This window comes from Lagenorhynchus albirostris, chromosome 9 (assembly GCF_949774975.1).
Source record: "Lagenorhynchus albirostris chromosome 9, mLagAlb1.1, whole genome shotgun sequence".
NCBI classification, from domain to species: Eukaryota; Metazoa; Chordata; class Mammalia; order Artiodactyla; family Delphinidae; genus Lagenorhynchus; species Lagenorhynchus albirostris.
The window spans coordinates 84,883,972-84,910,441 of record NC_083103.1 but is presented as its reverse complement, the minus strand read 5'-3'; the positions used below and the strand labels follow the sequence as shown (position 1 = coordinate 84,910,441).

Sequence of the window (26,470 nt, the reverse complement as noted above, 5' to 3'; positions counted from 1 at the left end):
TGCGTTCCTAGACTGCATGGGTGGGGGTGTTAGTTCTCCAAGAGTATTTACCTGGAAATATTAATCATGCAAAATTTTTACAATTTTCTTTTAGATCCTATGGAATTACAAACATCAAGATCTAAAAATATACCTAATCAAAGAAACCCAACATCCGTTCCTTCTCAGCTGAGCTTCAGATCATCATTTGCTTCTCTATTCTCATTCAGAAAATCCAGAAAGGAGACTTTAAAGCTTCAACCACTGGGAGAGAAAGGGTGAGTTAAACTCAGCTCCTGTGACAGCTCATTAGTTATCTGATACCAGAGCCCACCAGCCTGTTTTGTGTTCAGAATGTTTAATGTTCTTAGAATTTAATTTCAGATAGTAACAAAGGAAATAGGGCTGAGCCCTCAAAGGGACAAAGTTCTTATGAAACTTTGGGCTCATCTGAAATCTAACTTCTAACCAACTGCACAGGTCTCAGGAGGTGGACATAGTGAATGATGGATTAAATGTTGAGAAATAATTATTGGCAGTTTCTCCACTGCTCCAAGAGCCTGGTCTTTGCCCTGGTCAAGTAGTTACATTTAAATTGAAACTACTCCTTACTTGGGGAGTATGTGTGTCAGGAGAATTGCAGTTTAAAGAGTAAATGAGCATAAATGAGATGAGCAAAGAGTAGAGAAAAACTGAATTATGAAATGGAGAAAAAATATATTACCATCATTAAAAATATTGAGGACAGCCATTCCTCTGTAGTTGCTTGGAATTTAAACTTAAAGGTGAAGGAGGGGAAGCTCTGAGAGCAGTGGAGGTATTGTTCCAGATGGTTCCCAGTTGAGAACTGTGTAAATCAGTTCATCCTGACTCATTACGTTGTTGGATTGTTTTGTGAAAAACAAGCAAGGCTTTGCTTACATGCAATTTGCTGACTGCTAAATATTTTCAGCATGTCTTCCTGGTTGAAAAGCTTCCCACCCTCTTAAGGTGTTGGCTTGGCACATGATGTGTTCCATGTATGCCTTTAAGAGTGCATTGCAGCTCTAAATAAAAGGTGTTGGAGGTCACTCTTGCTGAAAAACAACAGGCAGCAAGCAGCTTGGTGAAGCATGCAATGAGGCTCCTGACTCGTAGAGGAGCTCTTGGGGGAATGGAAGGGTTTTGCTTCCAGCTTTCACTTGAGGCTGTTTTTGTCTTTGATGAAATAGTGAAGAGCTGAACAAAATGTAGATTTATGTGATCGTTTCCACCAGAGTCACTTACGAGGAAGTACTCTTCAAATAGTGAGTTGCTTTTCTTTGTAAAAAATGTTTTAAACTCTAGTAATTCTCTCATTTGGGAATTAAAAATTGAGGAGTATTTCCTTTATAGGAAATATTATTTTTAAGGAGAAAAGAAATATTCCTAATGTGTAGTGTGGCTGAGACTTATGATGTAATTTGTGTTTTAGGTAATTTTCTTCAAGGCAGAGTTTTATTGTAGCTGAACAATCTAACATTAGTAAACTAGGAAAAGTTGAGGAAACTGTTAACTCTATTGACAAGTTATTTCCAAGCTCATATTGTAAGTTGCTGCCAAAGTGGATCAAAGAAGATGAAAGTTCTATAATCTTCATTTTGGGTATCATGTATTTTAGTTATAGACCAAATTGAAAAAAATGAAACTCTTGCAAAATTCTGTTTAGCGATTGTTCTTCTTAAATATCACAATGACTTGTAGCTGTCTTTTAGCCAAACACAGGATACAAAAATGAAACAAATTTTATCCTTTAAGCATGTGTGTGTGTTACAGTTTTCAGAATTTGCCATCTTTAAATACATTTTATGTTCAAACCGTAAGTGGGAATAATTGTGCTGGTGCAGAATGTAATGAAGGCACTGTTTTATGCTCCTAATAGGTTTCAGAAGATAAAACATGAAACTATGCCCTTTTTATTTTTAAATATGAATGTGACCTAAATATCTGGATCTAAATCCTGAATGTGTATGTGTGTGCTGGGGGAAGGGTGTTTTTAAGGGAGCATAGTACTATGGTAGGACTATAAATTGTGTGTCATACATTCGGAGGGGCCCTTTATTCTTAAGTAGAGCTTTTTTCCTTAGGCAGTTCTGATTTTTTTCAAAATACAGAATCAAGCTTCAGCATACAGACTCTGGTTCAGGAGCTCCTCCTTGCCTATATGCGCAGTGGGAGGAACTGACAAAGAGCCCCAGAGGGCCCCAGAGGGGAGCACAGTCATCCTGTGCGAGGCAGGTTTCTACTTGCTGAAGCCATCAAGACTCGACTTTGTCACACACTGTCTTCTGGAGAACAAGTCAGCAAAGCAGTTTAAGAGGATCTTCTGCAAATCACAGAGAGAAAGCCAACCCCTAGAAAGCCATGGGAACATAGTGACTTTATTAATTAATGAAAAGGCAAAAAGTTTTGCTATTTCTGATTCAAATATGACTACTGAAGTTTCTCCTCCCAAATTTATGTACTTCCCAAATTATCCCCTTATTATTTTAATCCTATTTGTAAATGATTGAACTGTACTCTCTATGACTCTACCACAACCCAGGAACAAAGAAAATTTTCCATTAATGTTTTAATTAATTTATTGCTAGCCAAAAATTCAAGGTACAATTGTATATGTATACAACATATACAATTGTACCTTGGTATCTGCGGGGGATTGGTTCTGGGAACCTCCTGCGGATACCAAAACCCACAGGTGCTCAAGTATCTTATACAAAATGTACAGTTAGCCCTCCATAGCCACAAATTCAGCCAACCAAGGTTCCATCTGTGGTTAGTTGAATCCGCAGAACCTGTGGACACTGAGGGCTGACTGGATTGTGTATCTTTCTCCTAATATTTCCCTGTAAGTTATGTTTCCTTGTGTCTTGTTTTGGGGTATTTATTGCCTGAGATATGGAGCTCAGTCCCTGCCACAGAATTTCAGTAACTCCATCACCTCCACATAGTTCAGCAAGTACCTAATAGTGTATATCATGAGCTTGTAAATGCAGCCTTCCTGGCTGCCCAGCAATATCTGCAGTTACTTTTTCTTATTCCAGACCCCGAGTTATTCCATTGATGTACGCCTCACTGTGAATAGGTGATGTGCCACCCTCTGTTCCATGCACCAACACACTCCACAATGAAGTCGTCCCTGCAAAGGGGCCCCTTCATGTCTACACACATTCTTAAAGCTATGAAGCCATGTGCCACCAGTTCATGATGGTGATTTTAGAGATGTTGATTGTTTTCCCCTCTACACTTTCCTTTGTTGTAGTCCCAAGGACTAGGGCAAAGTGGAAGTACAAGAGAACTAGTTCATAAGACTCATGAGTAACATGTACAGTTAAATTTAAGTTGGCTTCTTTCCTTTGAGGACCATCACAGTATATAGCATACAGTAAGCACTCACCACACAGCTGTGATTATAGCGTGACAACTGCTCTCCTGGAGTGAGGGTATGCCTGCCCACTACCCTGTTCCTTTCAGATGATTTTTTACCTGAGGATGCAGAGTTTTTGGTGGGTGCCCAAATTTACCTGATCTATCATAGGATGTACACAGCCTAGGCACTCCAGTTTACATAAGCAAAAGATCAAATGCTATTTTGGAAAGTTTAAAAGGCAGATTATTGTTTTCCCTGGATTCTGTTTTCTCTCTGTCTATCTGTCTCTCTCACTCTTCCTTTTTCTCTCTTTCCAAATGTCCTACTATGCTGCCTTCCTTTTTCCTGCTAAGTGACTAGGCTTCAGTTGGAGGACACAGGCATGTAAGACACCTAGATCAAAGGAGAGATCAGAGTAAGCAAAATCCTTCTCTGGAAATTCTCCTTCAGTGATCCCAGGTGTGGTATCCACAGATAAACAGTAGGATTGTGGTGACAGGAGGGAGAAGCATGACAAAGGGAGTGGTTCCCAGATGATCTGGTTGATCATTATTAGAATTTCATCAGCATTTTAAAATAATGACAGATAACCAGGCCCTAGCCTTGAGATTCTGATTCAGGTCTGAAGTGGAACACTTTATTTATTTTTAATTCCCTAGGATATTTGGATGCTCATCCAGGTTTAGGAGCCATGGTTACAGAGCTTTCTACCCTCATTATGGCAAGGGCCATCAGAATTCCTGGCATGGTACTAATAGCTGTGGTGATAGCTTCTCTTTCATTTGTTTATCAAAGTCCTACTCTGGATCGGATACTGTGTTTAGTGCTGGAGGTAAAATCGTGAAAATAAGGCAAAGTCCCCACCTGGAGGACTTTAGAATCTAGTAGGGAACACCAGATGACTGCGTATGGTTGGGCAGAACTCTAGGAAGTGCTGATCACATCACAATCATCATGGATTTATTCGTATATTCATTATGGCAGTTTCCTGGCAAATGACAGTAAGGATCTTGAGGAAGGGATGCTCTTTAGAAAACACACAGGGGTGACCTCTGAGTGACAGCCTGGATGACAGCCGAGTACACTGATGATTATGGTATCATATGGTGAGTGCTGTGGTGGATGCATGGTATTCCTGCCATGAGAACATTATAGGAGAAGCAGTTAATTCAGACTGGAGGATACAGAAGCATTCCTGGAAAAAGAGAGCCAATTTCTGAAGGACACATAGGACTGAGCTAGGCAATTAAGAGTTAGGAGGTTGCGCTGGGCAGAAAGAATGATACAGCAAAGATGCAGAGACTGGAAAAAAGTAAGAACTCATCTAGGTCATTGAGGTTCAGTGACCAAGTATAAGGTGAGACTGATAAGAGGTGGGGTGGGATCAGCTGGCAAAGGCCAGAACATAGGAACCTTATACATGCAATGCTAAGGAGCTTGGACTTGATCCTGTAGACAGCAGGGAGCCCTTAATCACTTTTTCTCCTTATTATATATATTATATATGTATATGCATTCCTTTATATATATATATATATATATATATATATATATATATATATAAATATATAAAACAGATGAAATCACCCCCCACCCACTGACCTGGACAAACACTAATTATTTTGGTGTATTTCATGTGTGTGTGCATATTGTATATATATTTTTTCATTAAATAGAGAAGTAACATAATGAGATTTTCATTTTAGAAAAATCACTTTAGCACAGTGGTTCTCAAGCAGGGGAAATTTTGCACCCCGAAAGCCACTTGACAATGTCTAAAGACATTTCTGGTTTTCATAACTGAAGGGTGGGTGCTATTGGCATCTAGTGGGTAGGGGTCAGAGATGTTGCTAAACATCATATAACGCATGTGACAAACCACTACACAGAAGAAATGCCAGTAGTACCAAGGCTGAGAAACTGCTCTACCTATAGCTGGTGAAGTGGGAATATATGTGAGAGATCTTTAAGGTATGGCTCAGTAGGACTTGTAAGCAAATGCAGGTGAGATAGCTTTCAATCTCTTGAAATCACCCAGTCCAGAGGACTTTAACCAGCATAGCTTTTGTGATTACACTGTTGTTTTTATTCACTCTACAAGCGGAAGCATACTTATGTTTCTTCAATGGAAGAAACATAAATTAACTTGAAGGTGGGCCTGGAAGTGACCATGGAGACTCTGGGCCTCCAAGCCTCCTGAGTCCTATACCCTGCCTGCAACCTAAATCCACACGGCCTTGCACACTGTCAGGGAACATGCATCCTCCCACTCACAGCACACCCTCCCACTCGGTGACACTCTGTCCCAATTGTGCCACCTGCTACCCTCAGAAACTGATTGTTGCCCCTGCTCCCTTCACTCCAAATCAGACCAGGGGCCTGACTGAGCTGATGAGAGTGTTGAGCTGCGCAGCGACACCATGAAGCCGGCAGCTCCACAGGGCTCCGGAAAGAATCTTCACAATCTGGACAGTTTGGCTCTAGGCAAATTGAATTACTTGCCAGTTCCCGGCCTCCCTTACTCTCTTACACCTCAGGCTTGTGCTCCTGCTGTTCTTTTCCTCTCGTACCTGTTCAACCACCACCTTCTCTCCCTGTTGCCTTCCCATTTATCTCGGCAAGTGCTCACCGGCCCCTCTGCATTTTCAGCATATTATACTTAAGCCTCTGTATTGTCTGTATTGTCCTTTTCACATTGTGGCTTGCACTTTGGCTCTTTATGTATCTAATCTTTCCTATCATAAAGCGTCTCAGAGAACAGGGTCTCTATCTCAGGCATATTTATTTCCTCCAAAGCACTCAAAATAATGCGTAGCATGTAGAAGGCTTGCAGGCTCAATAAAACTGTATGAAAAGGAAGCATATGAATAAAAACAGTATTTTAACTTCTAAATATTATTAGTGTAGAGCTGGTATTTCAAAATAATATGAAAAAAATCCATATTAATTTTAATTTTAATTTCTGTTTAAATTTTGAGCTAAACTATAAAATACATTTTATTTTAATTTCTGTTTTAATTTTGAGTTTAAATTTTGATTTTTAATTTCTGTTTAAATTTTGAGCTAAACTATAAAATACATATTGGTATCTTTTAAATATAAAATTGCTTGGCCTCCCAGGTTTTATGCTCAACTTTCAAGAACCATGAAGCAACTAGGAGTTTGAATGAAGGAAAACTGCATCTTGCCACTTTCAATTGATCTGACCTAGAGTCTCAGTTTGTTTAATTCTTGATTCCATTTTGCTGTTCTCTTAGCGAAGGAGAGGACTTGATTTCATACAAGAGCTCTGAGTCACTATGGTCTATTAACTCTTAAGCTGCAATTCAGGCAGCATACCCTGGCATAGGATTATAGATTTAAAAAAATCAAAATTTATCTCAATTTTGGACCTATGTCTTTAAAATTTTTCACTTTCTACTGAATTTTAGAGGAGCAACATAAATAGTAAAAGCATAATTGTTCTCCTTCAAGATGATTTCATAATAAATAAGACATATGTATAAAAATAAGCATCCTGAAGTCATCTTTATAAGGTTTGCTTTTCAAAAAATTCCCTTAAGAATTGTTGAGTCTGGTTCTGACTTACTCTCTCTTTAAAATAAAAATGTACAGAAGCAGAAAATCTGTTTCCCATTTACAAGAAAATTCTGTGTGCCATACTGATCAAGAATGAGAGCTCTAGATTCAGTCAGCCTGTGGCCGGCTCTGAACTCAGCCACTATGTACCTTGTACAGTGTCTTCTAACTTCTCTAATCTGTAAAATGAGAGTTGTCATAGTATCCATCTGACAAGAGTGATGTATTTAAATGAGATAACATGCCTATAGAGCATGAGAATACTGCCTGATACACAGTAAACACTCAACAAATATAACTGTTTTTGTAATTGTCTTCATGCTATGTTCAAGTACAAATCCACTATTATGTAATTTTTCTTGGCTACCTGAGTGACAAAGATGTAAAACATTGATCCTAAGCAAGAATAGGAAAATGTTTCTGAAAGATTTTTCAACAGTGCACTAAGAAATGTCTCCCTACTAAGCATCAGAAATATATCTTCTCAAGATATCAAGATATAATAGCAAACATGCTATTGATTTTCCAAAAGTTAGGCACTTCTTCAAAGAAGTTATTTCAAATTCTTTTCACAGATGTGACGACCACATACCTCCTGTGTCTGTGAGGGGAACTGCTTTGGTAAGTAACCGAAGAACTAAAGGTTATGCTGAAGAACTCAGAATTAATGTAATTCCTGATTGGCTACCTACTTAAATAGAATTCTTATTGGCACAGTTTGAAATTTCCTTGAGAAGCTTAGATTTCTCCTACAGAGTTCAAAGTTTCCCAGCTGTGATCTGTTTCCAGTTGGCTGTGGTACTAAAATACTCAAACAGCAGGCTCTGCCAGGAGGAGTGAAGCCATTGTGTGTCCACAGAGACTAGCGTTAGTATCTCTGATATTTTACCACGTGTCAGTCCTGTACAGCCCTAAAATGTTGGACAGAGGAAGAATTTATTTGGGGATAGCAGAGGAATCGCAATTTGGGGCATGCAAACTGTAGCAAGCTGCAGGCAAGTCTGCTGAGGATTTGGGGTAGGCTGTATTTGGGCAGGGAATGTAAAGAGGGGAGAGTTCAGTTTGAGTCTGTCAAAATCAATGGAGACCGCTTTGAAAATTTCCAAATAAACTTCAAACCAGTGTGGGTCTGTGCTAGACCTATTCTGGGCAAGATCATCATTTGTATTCAAAGAGGAAGCCACTGATAGGTGAGATGCATTTGGACAGAACAGGTTCACATGAGGGGGCTGACCCAACAGGACCTCCACTTAAAGGGCTTAAATTTAAATTTATCTCTGTGTTTACATGCTTATAAGATTGAGAAGCTTTAAGTTTTCTGTTTCTTACTTTTTTGCTGTCATGACTTTTGATCTACACACACTTGTGTCTTCGTGTGTAACTCATATGGTTTGGAGATGAAAGAAAGACGGAGTTTTGGAAGGTACCTAAGAGTGCAGGAGGAAGGTAGAGGCATTTCTCAATTGATGGCCCTTAGTACTAATATCTACCTTTCTCTTCTTTTTTCAAAAAGCATGAGATAGAATTCTGGTGAGGAGTGCATATAAACAGAGGTTCTTTACTTCACAAACAAAAGTGAGCCTCCTTTCTTCTTCAGAGTAATGCTACTTTCTCTCCTTTATATGCTTGAGCCCCAACCATGATGCCAGCAGCAACAACAGCTACATTCTGATGGAGAACTTGCTATCATTCAGGTACTTGACATGGGTCACTTCATTTGATCCCCAGAGGTAATCTATGAAGTAGGTACTATTATTATTCCCATTTAAAGATGAAGAAACTAAGGTTCAGAGAATTTAAAGATCATGCTCAAGGTCACACTGGAAAATGGTATAATCAGGATTGAAACACCCGGGTCTCTGTTAACTCGGTAGCCAGAAGTCAAAAATGCCTACAGCTTCAACAGCCCCAAAGCCCTGTTTGTTTATGAGCCCCAGTTGCTCGCTACATGCAGACTCTCCTTTAACTGAGCAGTAGACTGAACTGGCACACATGCAGCTTTGTTCTCTAAAAGGACAGAGCCCTACTTCAGGATGCTTCTGTACTCTTGCTTTTCCTCGGAGAAGTGCTCAGAGCTAACCTTCCTTTCCCATTTAAGAGCCATGGGGTCTGAAACAAATGAGGAACATAAAAAGAAATGCGAGCACCTAGAAGTTATAAAACAGGAGAGCTAATCTGGAGTTCTTGGGATTTGAAAGTCCAGTCTGAGGATTAGTAGATATCCTTCTTTGGCACTCTTAATTGCTGCTTGCCTTAAACCATTTTTCTGCTCAGAGCATGTCAATCTAAAAAAGTAAGAACTGGGAATATAAATGAAACTCAAGCCGATGATTGCAGCTCCCAGTTAATAACTATTATAAAAAGTAGGAGAGAGAAAATAATGAAACGATTGTTGAAGACAAGAGTTTTGTATAACATGTAGATCTCCATTATTTATCCATGAAAGTCCTATCCCCTTAACCTGCAGAGAGTTGGAATTTGGCCTTTGATGCCACAGGGATTCTTGCCAAGATTTAAGATAATGAACTTCCTCTCACTTGGTTGGTAGCCTAGCAGGAATTGTACAAGGGGGATTCCAACATTTTGTAGGAGGTTGTACTACATTCTTGGATGACCTTCCATTCAAAGAGAAGGAAGCTGGGACTTCCCTGGGGTCCAGTGGTTAAGACCCCGTGCTCCCAGGGAACTAGATCCCATATGCATGTGCAACTAAGAGTTTGCATGCCACAACTAAGAGCCTGCATGCCACAACTAAAAGATCCTACATACCGCCACTAAGACCCAGCTCAGCCAAATAAATAAATAAATATTTTTTTTAAAAAGAGAGAGAAGGAAGCTGCTATTTATACATATACATCAGGGACTTCCCTGGTGGCGCAGTGGTTAGGAATCTGCCTGCCATTGCAGGAGACATGGATTTGATCCCTGGTCCACGAAGATCCCACATGCTGCGGAGCAACTAAGCCCGTGCGCCATAACTATTGAGCCTGTGCTCTAGAGCCCGCATGCCAGAACTACCGAAGCCCGCGCGCCTAGAGCACCGTGCTCTGCAACAAAGAGAAGCCACCACAATGAGAAACCCGTGCACCACAACGAAGAGTAGCCCCCACTCGCCGCAACTAGAGGAAGCCCGCGCACAGCAACGAAGACTCAATGCAGCCAAAAATAAATAAATAAATAAACATTTACATCAGCTTAAAAGAAGCAAAGGGTTTCAGAAAACAGAATTTTTAGAGCTAGAATGTGTGAAAGAATTTCAGTCTAAAATGGAAGCAGGGCTTCCCTGGTGGCACAGTGGTTGAGAGTCCGCCTGCCAATGTAGGCGACACGGGTTTGTGCCGCGGTCCGGGAAGATATCACATGCCGCGGAGCGGCTAGGCCCGTGAGCCATGGCCGCTGAGCCTGCGCGTCCGGAACCTGTGCTCCGCAACGGGAGAGGCCACAACAGTGAGAGGCCCGTGTACCGCAAAAAAAAATAAAAATAAAAATAATAAATAAAATGGAACCAGAGGATACATTGCATAAAATGGAAAATCTGACACATGTTCCCTGAGGAAGACAAAACTTAAGGACCGAGAAACTGATTTTCCATAAATGCCTGATTTACAGAAAACTGATAATAATATTGGAATTTTCTTAAATGACAGGGAATTGGTCAGGGATTGCCTCCTATCAACCTTGCAAAGTTTTGCTTATGGTTTCCAGAGGCATGAACAAAAATGATCCGGGTCAGGTTGGCCTCACAAAATAAGCTAACTGAGCTTTGTTTGTATGACTGGACTGGTTTTGTCTGCTCAGGAAATTTTCAAAGCTGGTCTCCATTTGTGTGGTTTTTTTAAACATCTTTATTGGAGTATAATTGCTTTACAATGGTGTGTTAGTTTCTGCTTTATAACAAAGTGAATCAGCTATACGTATATATATTTCCCCATATCTCCTCCCTGTTGCGTCTCCCTCCCACCCTCCTTATCCCCCCCTCAGGTGGTCGCAAAGCTCCGAGCTGATCTCCCTGTGCTATGCGGCTGCTTCCCACTAGCTATCTATTTTCCATTTGGTAGTGTATATAAGTCTGTTTTAACAGACTCGAATTGAACTTTCCCCTCTTTACATTCCCTGTCCAAATACAGCCTATCTCAAACCCTCAGCAGACTTGCCTGCAGCTCACTACAGCTTGTGTGTCCCAAATTGCAAGTCCTCTGCTATTGCTAAATAAACTCATCTCTCGATCTTGCCTCAGTTTACCCTTTTATTTAGGTTGACAAGAGAAACTTAGAGATCGTCTAGCTCAGAGTTTCTCTCTACTTCAGCACTTCTGACATCTTGGGCTGAATAATTCTTTGCTGTGGGGCCTCTCCTGTGAACTGTAGGATGTTTAGTGGCATCCTACTAGATGCCAGTATTTCTCCTCCACTAAACTGTGACAATCAAAACTATCTCCAGAAATTGCCAAATGTTCCATGAGGAGCAAATTGACCTCAGCTGAGAACCATCTCCTTAAAGGCAAGGAATCCAAAATCAAAGTAGCCGCCATCTCCGAGAATAGACAAACTGTATGGCCTTGGCCACTTGGTCACTCCTTATTTCTGAACAAATTCAGGCTGGGTCTGTTCTTAGCTGATATGCCAGCTCTGTACCCCTAGAAACATACCTCCAATGTGGCATAACCAGACTAGGCTGGTGTGAGCTGCCTGAGACTGGGACCATACCTGCTCACCTGTGTATCCCCACTTCCTGGCACAACGTGAGTACTCAGAAACTGAAAGAAGAAATGAATGTGTGGTTTTAAGCCACAAGATGCAATGCTGGATTTGACCTTTGCAGGAAAACAGATGCAGAATAAATTCAAGAACACCTTGAAAAATTAACTTGTTGACTTTATCAAGGCATTTGATAACATCCATGAGCTCCGGCTTCAGTTCCAACAGCTGTTCTACAGGTTTGGCTGCCCTAGAAGTTCTCAGATAGTCTGAGGTTACTCTATGACAGAGGTTTGTTTGACTCATCATGTCAGAATTGCAGATGTTATCAGTAGAGTGAATTGGGGTTGGAAAAATGGCCTTATTTTGCTCAGCATATTCTGTGTACCATGTTTAAGAATGTAACTGAGACCCTAAAGCCAGCATTTTGAGACTCTGGCCTCTAATCCTGTAGGACACTTTTCTAACTCATTACACTACGAGTACCTGCAGGAGTCCTCCAGGAAATTCTCTGTAACCACAGAAGACTAGTAATGGCTAACGATGAGGAATTACTAAGTGCTAAACACCATTCTAAAGTGTTTTACAACTATTAATTCATTTAATCCTCGCAGCACCACTATCAGATGAGGAGTGTTGTTGTTGCGTTTTTGTCTTTTTTTTCATTATTCCAAGAAAGAAACTAAGGTACAGAACAGAAACGTTAAGCAACTTGCCCAAAGTTGTACAGCTTTTAAGAGAGAGAACCAGAATTTGGACTTGTTTAGTATTCATGTGCTTAACCATTATGCTTTGCTACCTCAGACATGCTATATTGAGTCAATATTGTAAATACTCAGTGTCTCAATTTCTGTAATAATCTTCACTAAAAATCCTATATATGTAATTTTCTACCTTGGTATATTGAAAATCAATCCATAACTGTGTGCATGGAGGGTATGGAATGTTTAAAGCAAGGTTCCTGTCTTCAGAGAGTTTACCACCTAATTGAAGAAATGTACATTAGTAAAATAAAAATACAAAGCAATGTAGTGGAGAAAATAGGATTAGAGATCAGACCATATGAGTGTCAGTAGCCAGTGTCACCTTTTATTATTCCTGTGACTTGAGTAAGGTACTTAACTGAGACTCAGTTTTTTCATCTGCAAAGTGGGAATGAAAATCCCTACCTATTTCACAAGTTTGTTCTAAGGATCAAATGAGAGAAGATATTTTTAAAGTATATTGAAAACTGAATAAATGAGTAATTTTGTTCAAATATAAAATAGTATCAAAAGAGTGTACAAAAATGTATTGGAGAAGTTCAGAAGTGGGAAATATTATTGTGGGAAGCATCGTCTTTGAATTCAGTTCAGTAAATATGAGTCAATCTCTTATATGCTGATGCTATGCAAGGTGCTCAGGATACAAAGTAGAATACTTTGCTTTCTTAGTTATTTTAGAATTTGGTCCACTTCCAGGGTTTTATTCATGTGTCTGTGAATCCGTGGTTTCCTAGATCAGAGTGGGGATTAGAATGTGTGAGAGGGTAGGGGAGGAAGTGTAGAAGTCGAGTGATAAAGTAAAAGTGGAGAGAATGTAAACAACTTTGATATGAAATAAAATGTATAATACCAGAGGTGCATAAAAAATACTGTGGTAATTAATTATTCCTGCAAGAATTGGAGAAGGACTAACAGAGAGGTTGATATAGGAACTGGACTCCGAAGGATGAGCTGACATTTTCCAGAAGAAGAGGAGAAAGGGCAAAGATCAGGAGCAGAGACACAGAGTCCTCAGAAGTGCACAGCATTTTAAAGGACTGTGTGTAGGGAGCTTGGAGCATGGGGATTAAAGCTAGTTGGGGAAGAAAGGCTTACATCAAAAATTGGAAAAGGATTTTGACACTATTTTGCTGCACGGAGGTGTTTGGGCCTCATCCTCTAGGCCAGGTATGGGAAATAGGCTTCATCTGTTATGATGATGTTATGGCACAGAATATTCTTTGGAGGAAGATTTGGAGTCCAAGATTGACCCCTGACTGAGGATCTGTGTGTGCTCTGAGCCGCAGAAGGATTTACCTCTCTTAGCCATATAATATCTCCATGTGTTGGAAACATCCTTAATATGTTAGGTGAATAGGGGTGGCCTTGAAGCAGAAGATCTGTGCAGAAATATAACCAAGGGATGTTATATTCACGGTCTCTTGGTAGAAACCCTTCCCGCCTAGAGAGGTTCTTCTCTTCACCTGAGTGTTCAGTTCATGTACTTTGCATTTCATTATAAATTCATTATAAAGGAATGTGATCCAGGAGGCCAAAAAGAATGTACTCTGGTCTACATAGAGGAAATCTGAAGTTTATTTGAATGTTAAAATGGTTGGGAGACAATGATGCTTACTATTCTCTTAAATGTATCTACTCTGCACCAACTACCAAAACTGCAGGTTTGGGAAGAATGGGCTTATAAGGTTCATGGCTAATTGTTATTAGCACAAATAAAGACTTGGAGAGACAGTAGGTAAGACACAAAAGAGAACACCTCGATGCACTGTAGAGAGAAAAGTGTAACTGTAACTGATCTGATTTTTCAAATGATTAGTTTCTAGTTTTATTACCTCCAATTGGTATATCCCTATAGTTATATCGTGCTTCTAAATATTTGTTTACTTCTGAATTTAACATAAGTGTGTTAAATTATATCCAATAACCAATAAATTATCATTGGATTATTTTTCTTATTACTAAATCTCCTCTGTATGTATTCAATTACAGCTTACCCATAGAACTGAAAATGACAAGTCAATGAAATTTGGGCAGGGCTTCTGTAAGAAATAACTGACCTAGATCTTGAGAAAGAAAACAAACAGGTATAAAAATACTAGATTATGACGAATGCAAGGATTAAGAGAACCTAGGCTTTAGAATTGGACACACCTGCGTTGAGGAAATTAAAAAGCTGGAGCTTTAGAAATATTAGAGATTTGGCCTTAAGCATTCAAGATGAGATTAAATGTGATAGTGAACATCAAATAAAAGAGAAAAATTGGGGAAGAGAAGGATTCAAGCGGCAAGGACTGGGTAGAAAGTGAACTGAATATAAAGCAACTGGAATGGGAAGAGGCCTTGTGCAGGGATGCAGGCAGGATGAGTTAAAGTGGAGTCATGAGTGGCAGACCCAGTTTGCCAGAGGAAATGCAAATGGAGTTTTGGCAAAAGGAAGTGGAGGTGTGGGAGTGGATAATTCCCCAAGGTTATAAAGACAAATTAAAACTTAAAAGTAGAGCAGTGATGGATTTAATGAAATCAAGATATAATTTGCTAGTAAAGAACTCTACATCATTCTCCTAAATCCTATAAAACTAGCAAAGGTTTAAAAAAAAATTATAAGGTCATGCTTTTCAGCGCCTTTTTTTCAGAATGATTAATCAGTTCCTTATGTGTATCTGGGAGGTTCTACCATGCTACATGATTTCCGTGGATAGAAATACTTTTTTTTCCTAAATCCATCAAGTTTACAAATCTTAAGATCCACCGCAAGTTTCAGCTAACCGCCTCTTGAGAGAAAATAGGTACAGTGTTAAGAAATCTAAAATTACAGCCACTGGGGCCAGAGAGACAACATTCCCCACTCAAGAGAGGTCAATTTTTTTCCTATTTTCCAGGAACCTCCTTAAGATTTTTGTAGTGCTATGTAAATTTGTAGGAATCTTTTGCAGGGAGAGGCTCATACTGAAAGGAATTAATGTAGGTATGGAGAAGTTTGTGATCAGTTGCAAATTGCAAAAGCAACAAAACATTACAACTAGAGAAATAAATGTTAGGAAAATTTATTTGCTGTCCTTAGACTAGGACTTTTTTTTTTTTTTTTTTTTTTTTTTTTGCGGCACGCGGGCCTCTCACTGCTGTGGCATCTCCTGCTGCGGAGCACAGGCTCCGGACGCGCAGGCTCAGCGGCCACGGCTCACGGGCCCAGCCGCTCCGCGGCACGTGGGATCCTCCTGGGCCGGGGCACGAACCCGTGTCCCCTGCATCGGCAGGTGGACTCTCAACCACTGCGCCACCAGGGAAGCCCTAGACTAGGACTTTTAAGCTTGGGACATTTTCGTGGGAACATGTTGGCTGGGGAAGTCCAGAAATAATATTACATTTTCTATTTTAAAATTAGCAGGCAAAAATATACAATTCACCTCTGGAAAATCAACCCATTGGCAGTGCATTTGTCCCCAAGCCAGCAGGCATGAGGGAGGGAAGTAGCATGCCTCCGTGGGATGCTTCACTGCTAGAGGATGAGTTTTTCCAAGGTAAGTCTATGCATTGAATTGCTTTGGAATTCCCAGTACTAAAGGAAAGCAAATAATAATTACAGTCTGTATTAAAGTGCTCAAAATGTATCAAACCCTGTACCTCATTTCTGAAGTCCCTCTTGTTTACCTTACCTGAAGAAGATGTGGTTACATGCTATTAACACAAATATTAAAGAATCATTTTCTTAAATTAATTTATTAATTTATTTATTTTTTGCTGTGTTGGGTCTTTGTTGCTCTGTGCAGGCTTTCTCTAGTTGTGGTGAGCGGGGGCTACTCTTCGTTGCGGTGCGCGGGCTTCTCATCGCGGTGGCTTCTCTTGTTGCGGAGAATGGGCTCTTAGGCGTGCGGGCTTCAGTAGTTGTAGCACATGGGCTCAGTAGTTGTGGTTCGCGGGCTCTAGAACACAGGCTCAGTAGTTGTAGCACACAGACTTAGTTGCTCCGCGGCATGTGGGATCTTCTCAGACCAGAGCTCGAACCCATGTCCCCTGCATTGGCGGGTGGATTCGTAACCACTGCGCCACCAGGGAAGTCCCTAAAGAATCTTATATTTAAATATAATCTAAGCAAATATTCTTGGATCAAGGCCTGATAAATCTATGGAATGGTAATAATGTTTAATATTTAAACCCAGGTAAAAAGGAAAAGATATGTCTTTAGGAAATATATCTATAAAGTTTACTGTCCTTAATAGACTTTTATTGTTCCTGATTAGGACCTAAATGCACTGTAATGAAATCTGATCGTTGTTAAACAATTAACCTTGTACAATAGATAACAATAAAGACTAAAACAGGTTCCAGAAGTACTATATACACATGGACCTTATTATACAAGCATAGCTCACCTTGACATAGTTTATTCTATATAAAATAAGCCTAGCCATTTGAAAAGTGAAGTCTGAAATCATTCACTAGCTTCACCTTGAGGAACTAAATTCAATTTCCAAGGGCAATGATGTCACCTCAGCCCTATAGTTAGGACAGGTGGTGTGATCATTGAGAGACATCCAGCTGGTTGGTTAACTCCTTTCAGTAAGATGGTTACTGGCAGAGAACTTGCTTCAGAGAAAAGAGACCCAGAGGAAAACTTCTGTTCCGAAACAAAGGTTTTGCTAGTAGAGGAGAGCTACTTTTTATGAAATGAAAAAAAAAAAAATGACTTGACCTCTCTGAAAATAAAAAGGAGAAGCAGAACAGGAATTTTTTTGACCTCAAGAGTAGTGAGTCAAATAGCAGTATTAATTTCGGAATCAAAGTAACTTTGAATAATTTAAAGTCCCGTGATACTGATGTTAAGAGTGGTTATCTCTGGGAAGAAGGACTCCAGGTGATTTTACCTCTTTTGTTATATTTTCCTGTATTTACCATATATTGCTTTTGTAGTCAGCAAAAGACTTTATTTAAGGAGGAAGAAAAAACTATGAACAGCTTGAAAGGGAAAACAGAAATCAAAGAGATTTCATTATAATTTGCTTTAAAGACAGATTTATGTAGTTTTCTTTTCTTTTTGCCCTGCCTTATATTTTGGCATTGCTTGATTATTTTATTTGTGGATGTAGGAAATAAATTATTTCAGGGACAGGAGATAAATAATTTTTTTCACTAAAACATTGACGAATGTTTTCCCTGAAGAATTCCTTAGTTACAGATCTTTCATGCTCAAGACTAGTTCTTTTGCTGGCTATGCGAACTTAATAGCACCAACTTACAAATAGAAGAGAGTAGAGAAAATTCAGAGCAGATATCAAAAACCCCTTCAGCACCTGTCCTAACATAATTGGTATATTATAAGTACGTCTCACTTACATTCACTCAGATACCGATATACCTCACTTTCCCTGTCATTGAAGAGTTAAAATTACAATTTTTTTTTTTTTTTTTTTTGCTGTATGTGGCCTCTCCCATTGCGGAGCACAGGCTCCGGACGCACAGGCTCAGCGGCCATGGCTCACGGGCCTAGCCGCTCCGCGGCATGTGGGATCTTCCCAGACCGGGGCACGAACCCGTGTCCCCTGCATCGGCAGGTGGACTCTCAACCACTGTGCCACCAGGGAAACCCCTAAAATTACAATTTTTAATGACAAATAATTTTAATTAACCAAAGAAAGTGCACCATTTTATGTAACTCAGAAGGATAGATTTCTGTAAACCAAAAAGTTCTTCAGCAATTTAAATAATCCCATAACTTATTTCTCATGTCAGATTTTATTTTTTTAATGAACATTTCTTAAAAAAATACACAATCTACTCATATTTATTGTAACATGAATATGATAAAATATATCTGTTACCATCCAAATAGGTATGTTAATAAATTGGATGCTAAACTTTTGTCAGTAATGTGCAACTAAGTACAACTAAGAACTCACATGTTATTTACAGACTTTCATATCTTTTACAATCCCCTGAGGTAAACATAATTGGAAACATTATAGCTACCTAGTGACACAAAAGATTCACTAGAAACCATGATTAAAATTTACTGTTAGGGGGGAAAATGTGCTTTTATGTTCTTAAGACATTTTGGAAGGTCAACTTTGAAAATGTGTGATTTGAAAAAGTGTGAAAATGAAAAAGAAACTTCCATTACAGGCTTGTAAAAGTCAAACTATCTTAAAGACATAATCAAAGTTAATGTCATAACATTTATGGTGATATGATCTAAAAATTATAAGGGATTATGTTTCTTCAAGTGGAGCCTTCAACAACTCAAAATATTATTAGACTGTAAAATCTTATGCAAAAAAATGACGTATATTCTCCTTTTAGTTTTAGATGATTTGGATGGAAAACTGGCTCAGGAACAGTCTCCAAGCTCATTGGATGCCAGAACACCTCTCAACTATGGATCAAGAACACAGTTCAGTCGTTTTTACTCCAGTGGGAATAAACACCGTAATATCACAGCAAGGCACAAAAATTGCTGTAATGAAACTTCTAATATGTCTATCTATGACATCCTAAGACCAGGAACCCCTAAGGAAGGTTTTAAAACCTTTTCTCCTAGAACAAGGACAATCTGTGATATGTACAAGACAAGGGAACCCAGAGTCTTAAAAGAAGATTATGTGCAAAAGAATATTTTTGGTAGTATTTCTCTGTATTTTGACAGCAGACAACAATCAGCCTCACCAGCTACAGGGTATTTCACAGCAAGAAGCTTACCTTTTTCAGCCACAACTCAGATCAAGACTGGGTTTGTACCACCAAGCCACCAACAGAGCCCAAAGAGAACTCCTTTATCATCTATCATATGGAATAGATCAGATTCCTCTAGTGATAGGCAGAACCAGGAAGAGTTCCTGAGGGCACCATCACCAATGGAAATTGACCTTGCTGACCAGTATATGTATCCCAGGTGTTTTCAGGAGGATAGGAGATATGAATTTTACCATCCACAGAGTGTTCACCGAAGTGTTGGTTTAAATGCCCCCATGAATAATGCAATGAGTGCTGACCCATTTGAGAACTCAGAGAATATGCTGTTCTACCATGAAGATAACCCATTTACTGGGTCTTTCCTTAGCAATACCTTTGGATGGAGCAGGGAACAGAGATTTAGACCAAGTCCTTTTGGGGGCCAACAGGAAAAACATTCTTCCTGGTCTGACTTTCATCAAAGCAGGAAACCATTCACTTCTTCTGACAGAGACTTTGAAATGATCTCAATTGAAGCAAATAGTGCATTTTTAGCTGGTCATTGTCATAGTGTTCCTTCTCAACACTGGGGGTCATTTTCTCCTAGGTACAGGACAAATATTTCCAGAAACCAAGAGAAGCCACATCCCTCACAGTTTGATTCTCAGGCATCCACACTGGAGAGCATGGAGGTGTCACAAGTTAAAAGGAACCAGTCTACTTATTTTAGTGCACCAAATGTTTGCCCCATGCCTGGTTCAAGCTATCACATCAAATCTGATGGGTTAGAATGTCAACAGGACAGTTCTCCTATGGAACTACATATAAACAAAGAACCTTACTCATTTGAAATTGCTCAAACTCTAGCATCCTCATTCAAAACTACCTTCCCACAGATTCCTGATGACAGAGGGAATCCTCAGAGTCCCAACTTTCAGAATCCCACAGTCACTTTGCAGAAAATTAAGCCTGCTTCTCTTCCAATCAGAAACTATACAGAAGTCACTGGGACCAACAGTGATTCAGTTGATTCTCCACCTCTGACTGAAAGCCAACCCAATACCTTGGTCACGGAAGTGAATAATGAGAAAGACTTGAATGGATCTGTTTTGGAAAAAGACAAACAACTAAACAAGATAGACCAGACAACCATGACAGGTGAAATACCCCAACTTGTTTCACAGACAGTAATTTCTAACCCTTTACCTGATTTTCAAAATTTCCTCTCTCAGGACTCAGCCAAGAGCAACAGATTTGTTTTTAATGCATCTACGACGATAAGTTCAAAAAGTTTGCCTGGAGAGATTTCCAGGAGAGATATCTCCAAAATTCATAAAGCCAATGAACTAAAAAAAGATAAGAGTTATACTGGGAACAGAAAACTTGGCTCAGCAACTTCCCTTCCTTTCATTCAGGAAAGCAAAACAACATCACCTTCTCTCAGCCCAAATCAAGGTTTTCACCAGGAATTAACAGTAAGAAATAAAGATATTTCAAACATTATTAAAAATAACCACGGGAGTCCTGAATGTACTGATAATCAAAATGCACAGTCTTCAGAAAAGCCTGCTGTTTTAGATACCAAGGAAGAACAATGTACCACAACTTATTCTACCAACTGTAGCAAGTCACCTGCCGACCACAATGTGCCATGTGATTCTTTAGATCTGTCATCAGGTACACTACCAGATTCCTTACCATCAAATGATTCTTGCCTTGATGCTCTGGTGATTCCTTCTACTGCAGGGTTCTCCTGGAAATGTCCTTCAAGCAAAGATCTGTCTCTGGGAGAAAGAGAAGAAAAAGACAATGATTGCAAGAACCAAAATAGTCAATTTTCCCTAAGCTTCTCAGAAAACCAAAAGAGTAATGTTAATTGTATGCCTGTACATAATGAAGTGGTTGATGTTGTCAAATGCCATTCACATCCTCCTTTCAGGGATGGAAAGGGAAAAGGAAAAATAAGACGACGTATATCCTATACCGAAAAATTAAGCAAAACGGAAAGTAGATCAATACCCACAAGTGACAGCAGTAACCTCATTGAGGGAACTGAAAGCAATTCCAAGCCTCCTGAGCTTCACACAATTTATTGTACCTTACCAAGAAAATCAGCCAGTTTTCTCATCAATAACAGGAAGTCTGAAAGTAAGAAAATGCCTTCTTCATTTAGGAATGAGCAACTTGCATTCCAAATCAAAAATGATGTGGAAGATCCAGTAGGGAAGTACACATCAAACAAATTCAGTCCCAGTTCTTGTGAGTCAGAGAGCAAATATTCCGGAGTAGTTTCAGACTCAGTCTCAATACCACCTGAAGCCACAGAGGAGATGACAAATATGACAAACATTGGATCTGCTTCTGTTAGAAAAGGACCACTTCAAGTCCTCATCAAGAGGGCTGTGTCATGTCCCTCAGGGGTGCCATATGCCTCAACTGGAAGAGATGAAAGAAAAGAAGGTTTAGTCTCAGATACAGATGCTTCTATTATAACACTAAAGCCTTGGGAGAGACTCATTAACCCTCTGGGAAGTGACTCATCTGTTCGGGAGTGTTCTTTAAGCAAAAGACACCACCAGAAGGAATACTTTCAGGAATGCACTGAAAAGAATGGTAGAATTTCTGCCTCCAGGACAGGTATATTTTCCCATCCAAATGAACACCCTTTACCTTTTTCTGCAGATTTGTCAGGCAAAGAAAGTGGGAAAACATTACATAAATTTAAGACTACTAGCATGTTTTCTGTTTCTGGTGATGAAGATAATGTGAAATGTCTTGAGGTGATTTCAATATACTATACTCTACCAAGGAAACACAGAAAAAAGTTCTGTAACCTTCTTCAAAAGTATACACAAAATATCGATTCACTTACAGAATCAACTAAAGTGGGGACTGAAATATCTCCTAATGCTTTAGAAAAAGACAAACTAAATTGTTCTACACACGAGCAGTCAGGAACACCTTCCTCTAAAGATCTAAAGATGCAGGTCAGCTCTGCTCAGGAGAACAGCCATCTTTCTCACAGCACTGAAAATATGACTGGTTTACAATTACCAAGTTTTAGGTCCTCAGAGCCTACATTACAGGAAATTGCTTCTATTGAAGCAGATGTTTCTCTTCATAAAGGAGAACCTAAATCTAGAGAGGTTTCCCCACACAACTTAGCTAAAACACCTTTATGTGATTCACAAAGCAAGAAAGAGAAAGGGGGAAAATTGCGAAGTGAAACCCTGTATACTTCACTAATGCTTCAGGGAAAAAAAGTTACAAGAGAGAAATCTGAAAATTGTCAGCAATCCATTAAATCAGGTAACAGTGATTTTTCTAACCTCCCAGCCCATTCAGAAGAGAATGTTGAAAATTCACAAATTATTAGAAGTTCTGGGGAGTGTACAAGTAGTGCTATAACCATTACAGCTACTGGAAGTCTTCAGAAAGATATAACAGGTATAGCTATAGATGATAGCTCCAATGGATTGCAGCCTGGGGAAGTAAGAGGGGGAATTAGAAAAGATTTCCCAAAAAACCCTGATAAACCACTTTCTGACTCAGAAAGCCAAGTCTTTGCTCTTACTCCAGCCTTGCATAAACTACAGCTTGATGAGAAGACTTGTTCAAGTGAACAAGATTTAGACAGTTTACAGTCTGAACCCAGAGAACTACCTCAAAGAAGTCAGGAGGTAAATATGACAGAGAGCAAGGCTAAAGATGAAATGCAGGAGTTGGCATGGAATCAACCTTCACTTCTTGAAGGAAGTAATAAAAGTAAAAAAAGCTTGGATGACCTAGAAAAAGGGGAAAACAGATCTTCAGTTAAACACAGATTGGCAGTTATGTCCAAAGCAAGCAGAAAATTTCCAGCTGAAGATTTATACCCCAGAAGACATGTAACTACTATCTTTCCTCAAAGTGGGAACAATTCTGGCTTTAGCACCTTATCCCCTGGCACACCAGAGTGCAACCCACACTCCCCTGTGCCTACGTTAAAGTCCACAGAATCCACAGATGAAAGCAGGTTAAGTAATGATGGAGTAAATGTGGAGAAATCCGAGGACCCTCTCCAGGTTACTGCAATAACCAACAGAGAAATTTCTACACACTTAAGCAATCAGAAGTCTAACAATATTTCACAGCCACATCAAAATGAGTTTAAAAAAATCTCAGAATCACAACTAAAGTATGAGAATTCTAAGGATGTAACAGTAGCTCAGATTTTGGAAGGAGAGTCAGAAGCCCTGGCCCAACCCTCATTGATCAGCCTCAGGGAAGCAGATTTCCCTGACCATCAGAGGGGGCTGAACCCTCCTTTTCAATTGGAGCCTGCAGAGAAATCTACAGTAAGCATGCCACTGGCCAGTTTTCAGCAACAACAAAGGAGTGCTTCATCTCTGGAGTGGGAACCTGAGCCACACCCCTATCATTCAAAGAGTTTAAAAAGCATCAATGTGCACGGTGCTCTACTACGAAAAAGTCATCCTCCAAAATTCAGAGCGCGTCATTTTTCTGAAAGTACTTCTATTGACAATGCCCTGAGTCAACTGACCCTTGGGAATGAATTCTCTAACAACAGTGGGTACAGTCGAAGATTCAAATCTTTTTCTGAACTACCCTCCTGTGATGAAAATGAAAGTTGGGCTTTGTACAACAGCGGGCCAAAAATGGGTCCTAGGTCTGCAACATCTATATCCAGACCTATTGACTATGGGATATTTGGGAAAGAACAACAACTGGCTTTCTTGGAGAATGTAAAGAGGTCACTCACACAAGGAAGATTATGGAAACCAAGTTTTCTTAAGAACCCTGGCTTCCTGAAAGATGATGTAGTTAACCCTCCTAACCCAACAGAGTCATCAATTTCTAATTCTCCTAGTAATCAGATGCCAAAAGATGGCTTATCTCTAAGTGCACCACTTAATATCTATGAAGATGATCCAGTAGACTCAGATTGTGACACAGACACAACCACGGATGACGAATACTACCTGGATGAAAATGACAAAGAGTCAGAACTGTGAAGCTTTTTCTATAAAATGTATAACCTTTTCACCAAAAGTTTGTAATGTAGGGCTTCCCTGGTGGCGCAGTGGTTGAGAGTCCGCCTGCCGATGCAGGGGACACGGGTTCGTGCCCCGGTCCGGGAAGATCCCACATGCCGCGGAGTGGCTGGGCCTGTGAGCCATGGCCGCTGAGCCTGCGCGTCCAGAGCCTGTGCTCCGCAACGGGAGAGGCCACAACAGTGAGAGGCCCGCGAACTGCAAAAAAAAAAAAAAAAAAAAAAAAAAGTTTGTAATGTAAATAAAGTGCAAATATGTATGTCTACGGAAAGGACAGACATTAGAAAAAAAATATATCTAGTCTGGGCAGTTCCTGCTCTGAAACAATCCAAATTCTCTTTTTTTCCCCCTCCACACCCTATATATAGACTTCCTGAATTCTAGAGCAATGAATTCTTGTTTAGAGGGATTCTCTGCTGTTTTCTTCCCCTGTATATATCCTTGGCCTTCTGCCACTCAGCCCAAACTTAATCTCTAATTCACTGTCCAGTTTTGGTTTTCTGCTCTATTTTCCCCCTAACTTTCTTATACCTTTCATGGTGATTTACAACTTTAATATCCCAGCACAACAGCAAAACTCTGTCTTGCCTCTTCCATACCTTATATTCATGGCATTTAATAAAATATAGGGTGATAACAATGGAGTAAGTATTATTATCCTGTCTGACTCATCAACATTTAGGAGGTTTAGAGTTTGGGTTTTTTTGGGTTTTTTTCTTTTGAGCAAAGATAAGGCCATATCTATAAGGACATCCTGTTTTATCCATAGCGGAGCCAGGGAAACACATATTTAAAGTGCTTGAGATAGTAGGTGAAGAGGTAAATCCCTAGTAAGCCAAAGAACATTAGTACTTCTAGGAATTCCTTTGAAATAGTTTCTAGGATGGTACAGAAGGTGGCTTTGCCACAGAATTTCTGCTTAGGAAGGGAACATAACAGGGGTAGAGATAAGCAGACATCCCTTCATGAGACTGACATCCTTACTGCAGCTCTCTCTGCAACTGTTCCTTTTTTCTTCCATTTCTCCAGAACCATCCATTTAAATTTTTTCTTTATTTGCAGGATAGAACACTTTTTTCCATGTGAGACATTTTAGTTGCAAATGGTAGCCTTGGTCAAGTCCCTAAAGTACTACCAAGTCAGATCTGACACCTTGGGGTTCACAGGCTTCTTTGCCAGATCATTTACCAGACCCTTGGAAATTAGAAGGCAGAACTTCTAAGGGCTCGTCACTATGATTCCTTCAATAATTTATCTAGACTAAATAACTTGTCACACCCACTGATAACTTGGCTTTCCTAACTCTTTATTTGCCATGCGGAATTTTTGGGGTTTTCTCTCCTCCTAATCAGCATAAAGACCAATAAACAGGTGGCAGTGAAGCTAATCTGCTAGAACTACAGAAATCATGCCATCCTGGATCTTAGTACTGTGAGGGTCAGCATGAATGGATTTCATCTTGTTTGGTTTATATTTGCTTCCTGGCCTCATTTTAGTTTCCATTTTTCTCACCTAGTTTGTTTCATCCATATAAATTAAGGATAATGATAGGTGTTGGGGAAGTATGCAGAAATTTGGAACTGATAGAAATGCAAGAAAGGACTATATTATTATTATCCTCCTAACCATTGCCTTGCCTAGAAGCAAAATGCCAGAGCTAATTTGCATTGTTCCCATGAAACTCAAAACTAAGGAAAATGAGGTAATTACATGAAAGCTATTTCTTCAATCTATAAATTGTCTTAAACTTCAAGCTCTGGCCAATCCTGATCTCAAAGAGACTGACAGTAGAATTCTAAATCAACTGTTCTAAACGTTTCCATTTAAATTTGTATGGTGAAGAATAAATAACAGTTTATTCTTTGTTTCATGTATGTTTGTAAATTCTACCTTCCTTTTTCTATTTATCTGATAATTTAAATAAAATTCATAAACCATGACCTATGTTTTCTATTTAATTTTAAAATATTCGAAGTTAATATTTTAATATTAAGATTCTTGGTTTTTTAAATGATCATTTACCAATCTATTTCAGTAAATATTCTGAGTCTACATGTATGTTACAAAAGGTGAGATGAAGTTAGCTTATTTTTCACTGAATTTAGCCTATATCAACAATTAGGTAAATTAAAGTCAGGCTAAACAACTACTTTGGGACCCTGCTTCTCTGTACTAGAATCTACCATCTGAATTCAAAGGTCATTGATGGCCAATGCTCATTGCACTATTTGTAATATTTGCTTGTTGGTTTGGCTCAAAAGTCAAGCAAACAGAAAATTCATGAAAATAGCACCTTCTATAATTTTATACCTTTATAAAACACTTCATTAAAGAAGTATAGCAAAT

The 26,470-nt window shown here is 39.4% G+C and overlaps 2 protein-coding genes across 6 annotated transcripts in view; both read left to right on the top strand.

The window, feature by feature from the left end:
* EXPH5 (exophilin 5) overlaps positions 1 to 26,064 on the top strand; it is a 75,071-nt gene extending 49,007 nt beyond the window's left edge. The window contains exons 3-6 of one of the 4 annotated variants that reach the window (XM_060160335.1): positions 95 to 257; positions 7,522 to 7,567; positions 15,790 to 15,925; positions 18,702 to 26,064. In XM_060160335.1, the coding sequence (XP_060016318.1) occupies positions 95 to 257; positions 7,522 to 7,567; positions 15,790 to 15,925; positions 18,702 to 24,085 (5,729 nt within the window). In that variant the 3' untranslated portion in view covers positions 24,086 to 26,064. Of the gene's footprint in view, positions 1 to 94; positions 258 to 1,144; positions 1,266 to 7,521; positions 7,568 to 8,521; positions 8,641 to 15,789; positions 15,926 to 18,273; positions 18,343 to 18,701 lie in introns of those variants that run through there. The other 3 variants (XM_060160332.1, XM_060160333.1, XM_060160334.1) reach the window with 3 other exon arrangements.
* Positions 1,162 to 26,470, top strand: part of POGLUT3 (protein O-glucosyltransferase 3) — a 56,113-nt gene continuing 30,804 nt past the window's right edge. Inside the window, exon 1 of one of the 2 annotated variants that reach the window (XM_060160340.1) lies at positions 1,162 to 1,265. The gene's annotated coding sequence lies outside the window, so the exon portion shown is untranslated. Of the gene's footprint in view, positions 1,266 to 15,793; positions 15,926 to 26,470 lie in introns of those variants that run through there. The other variant, XM_060160339.1, reaches the window with a different exon arrangement.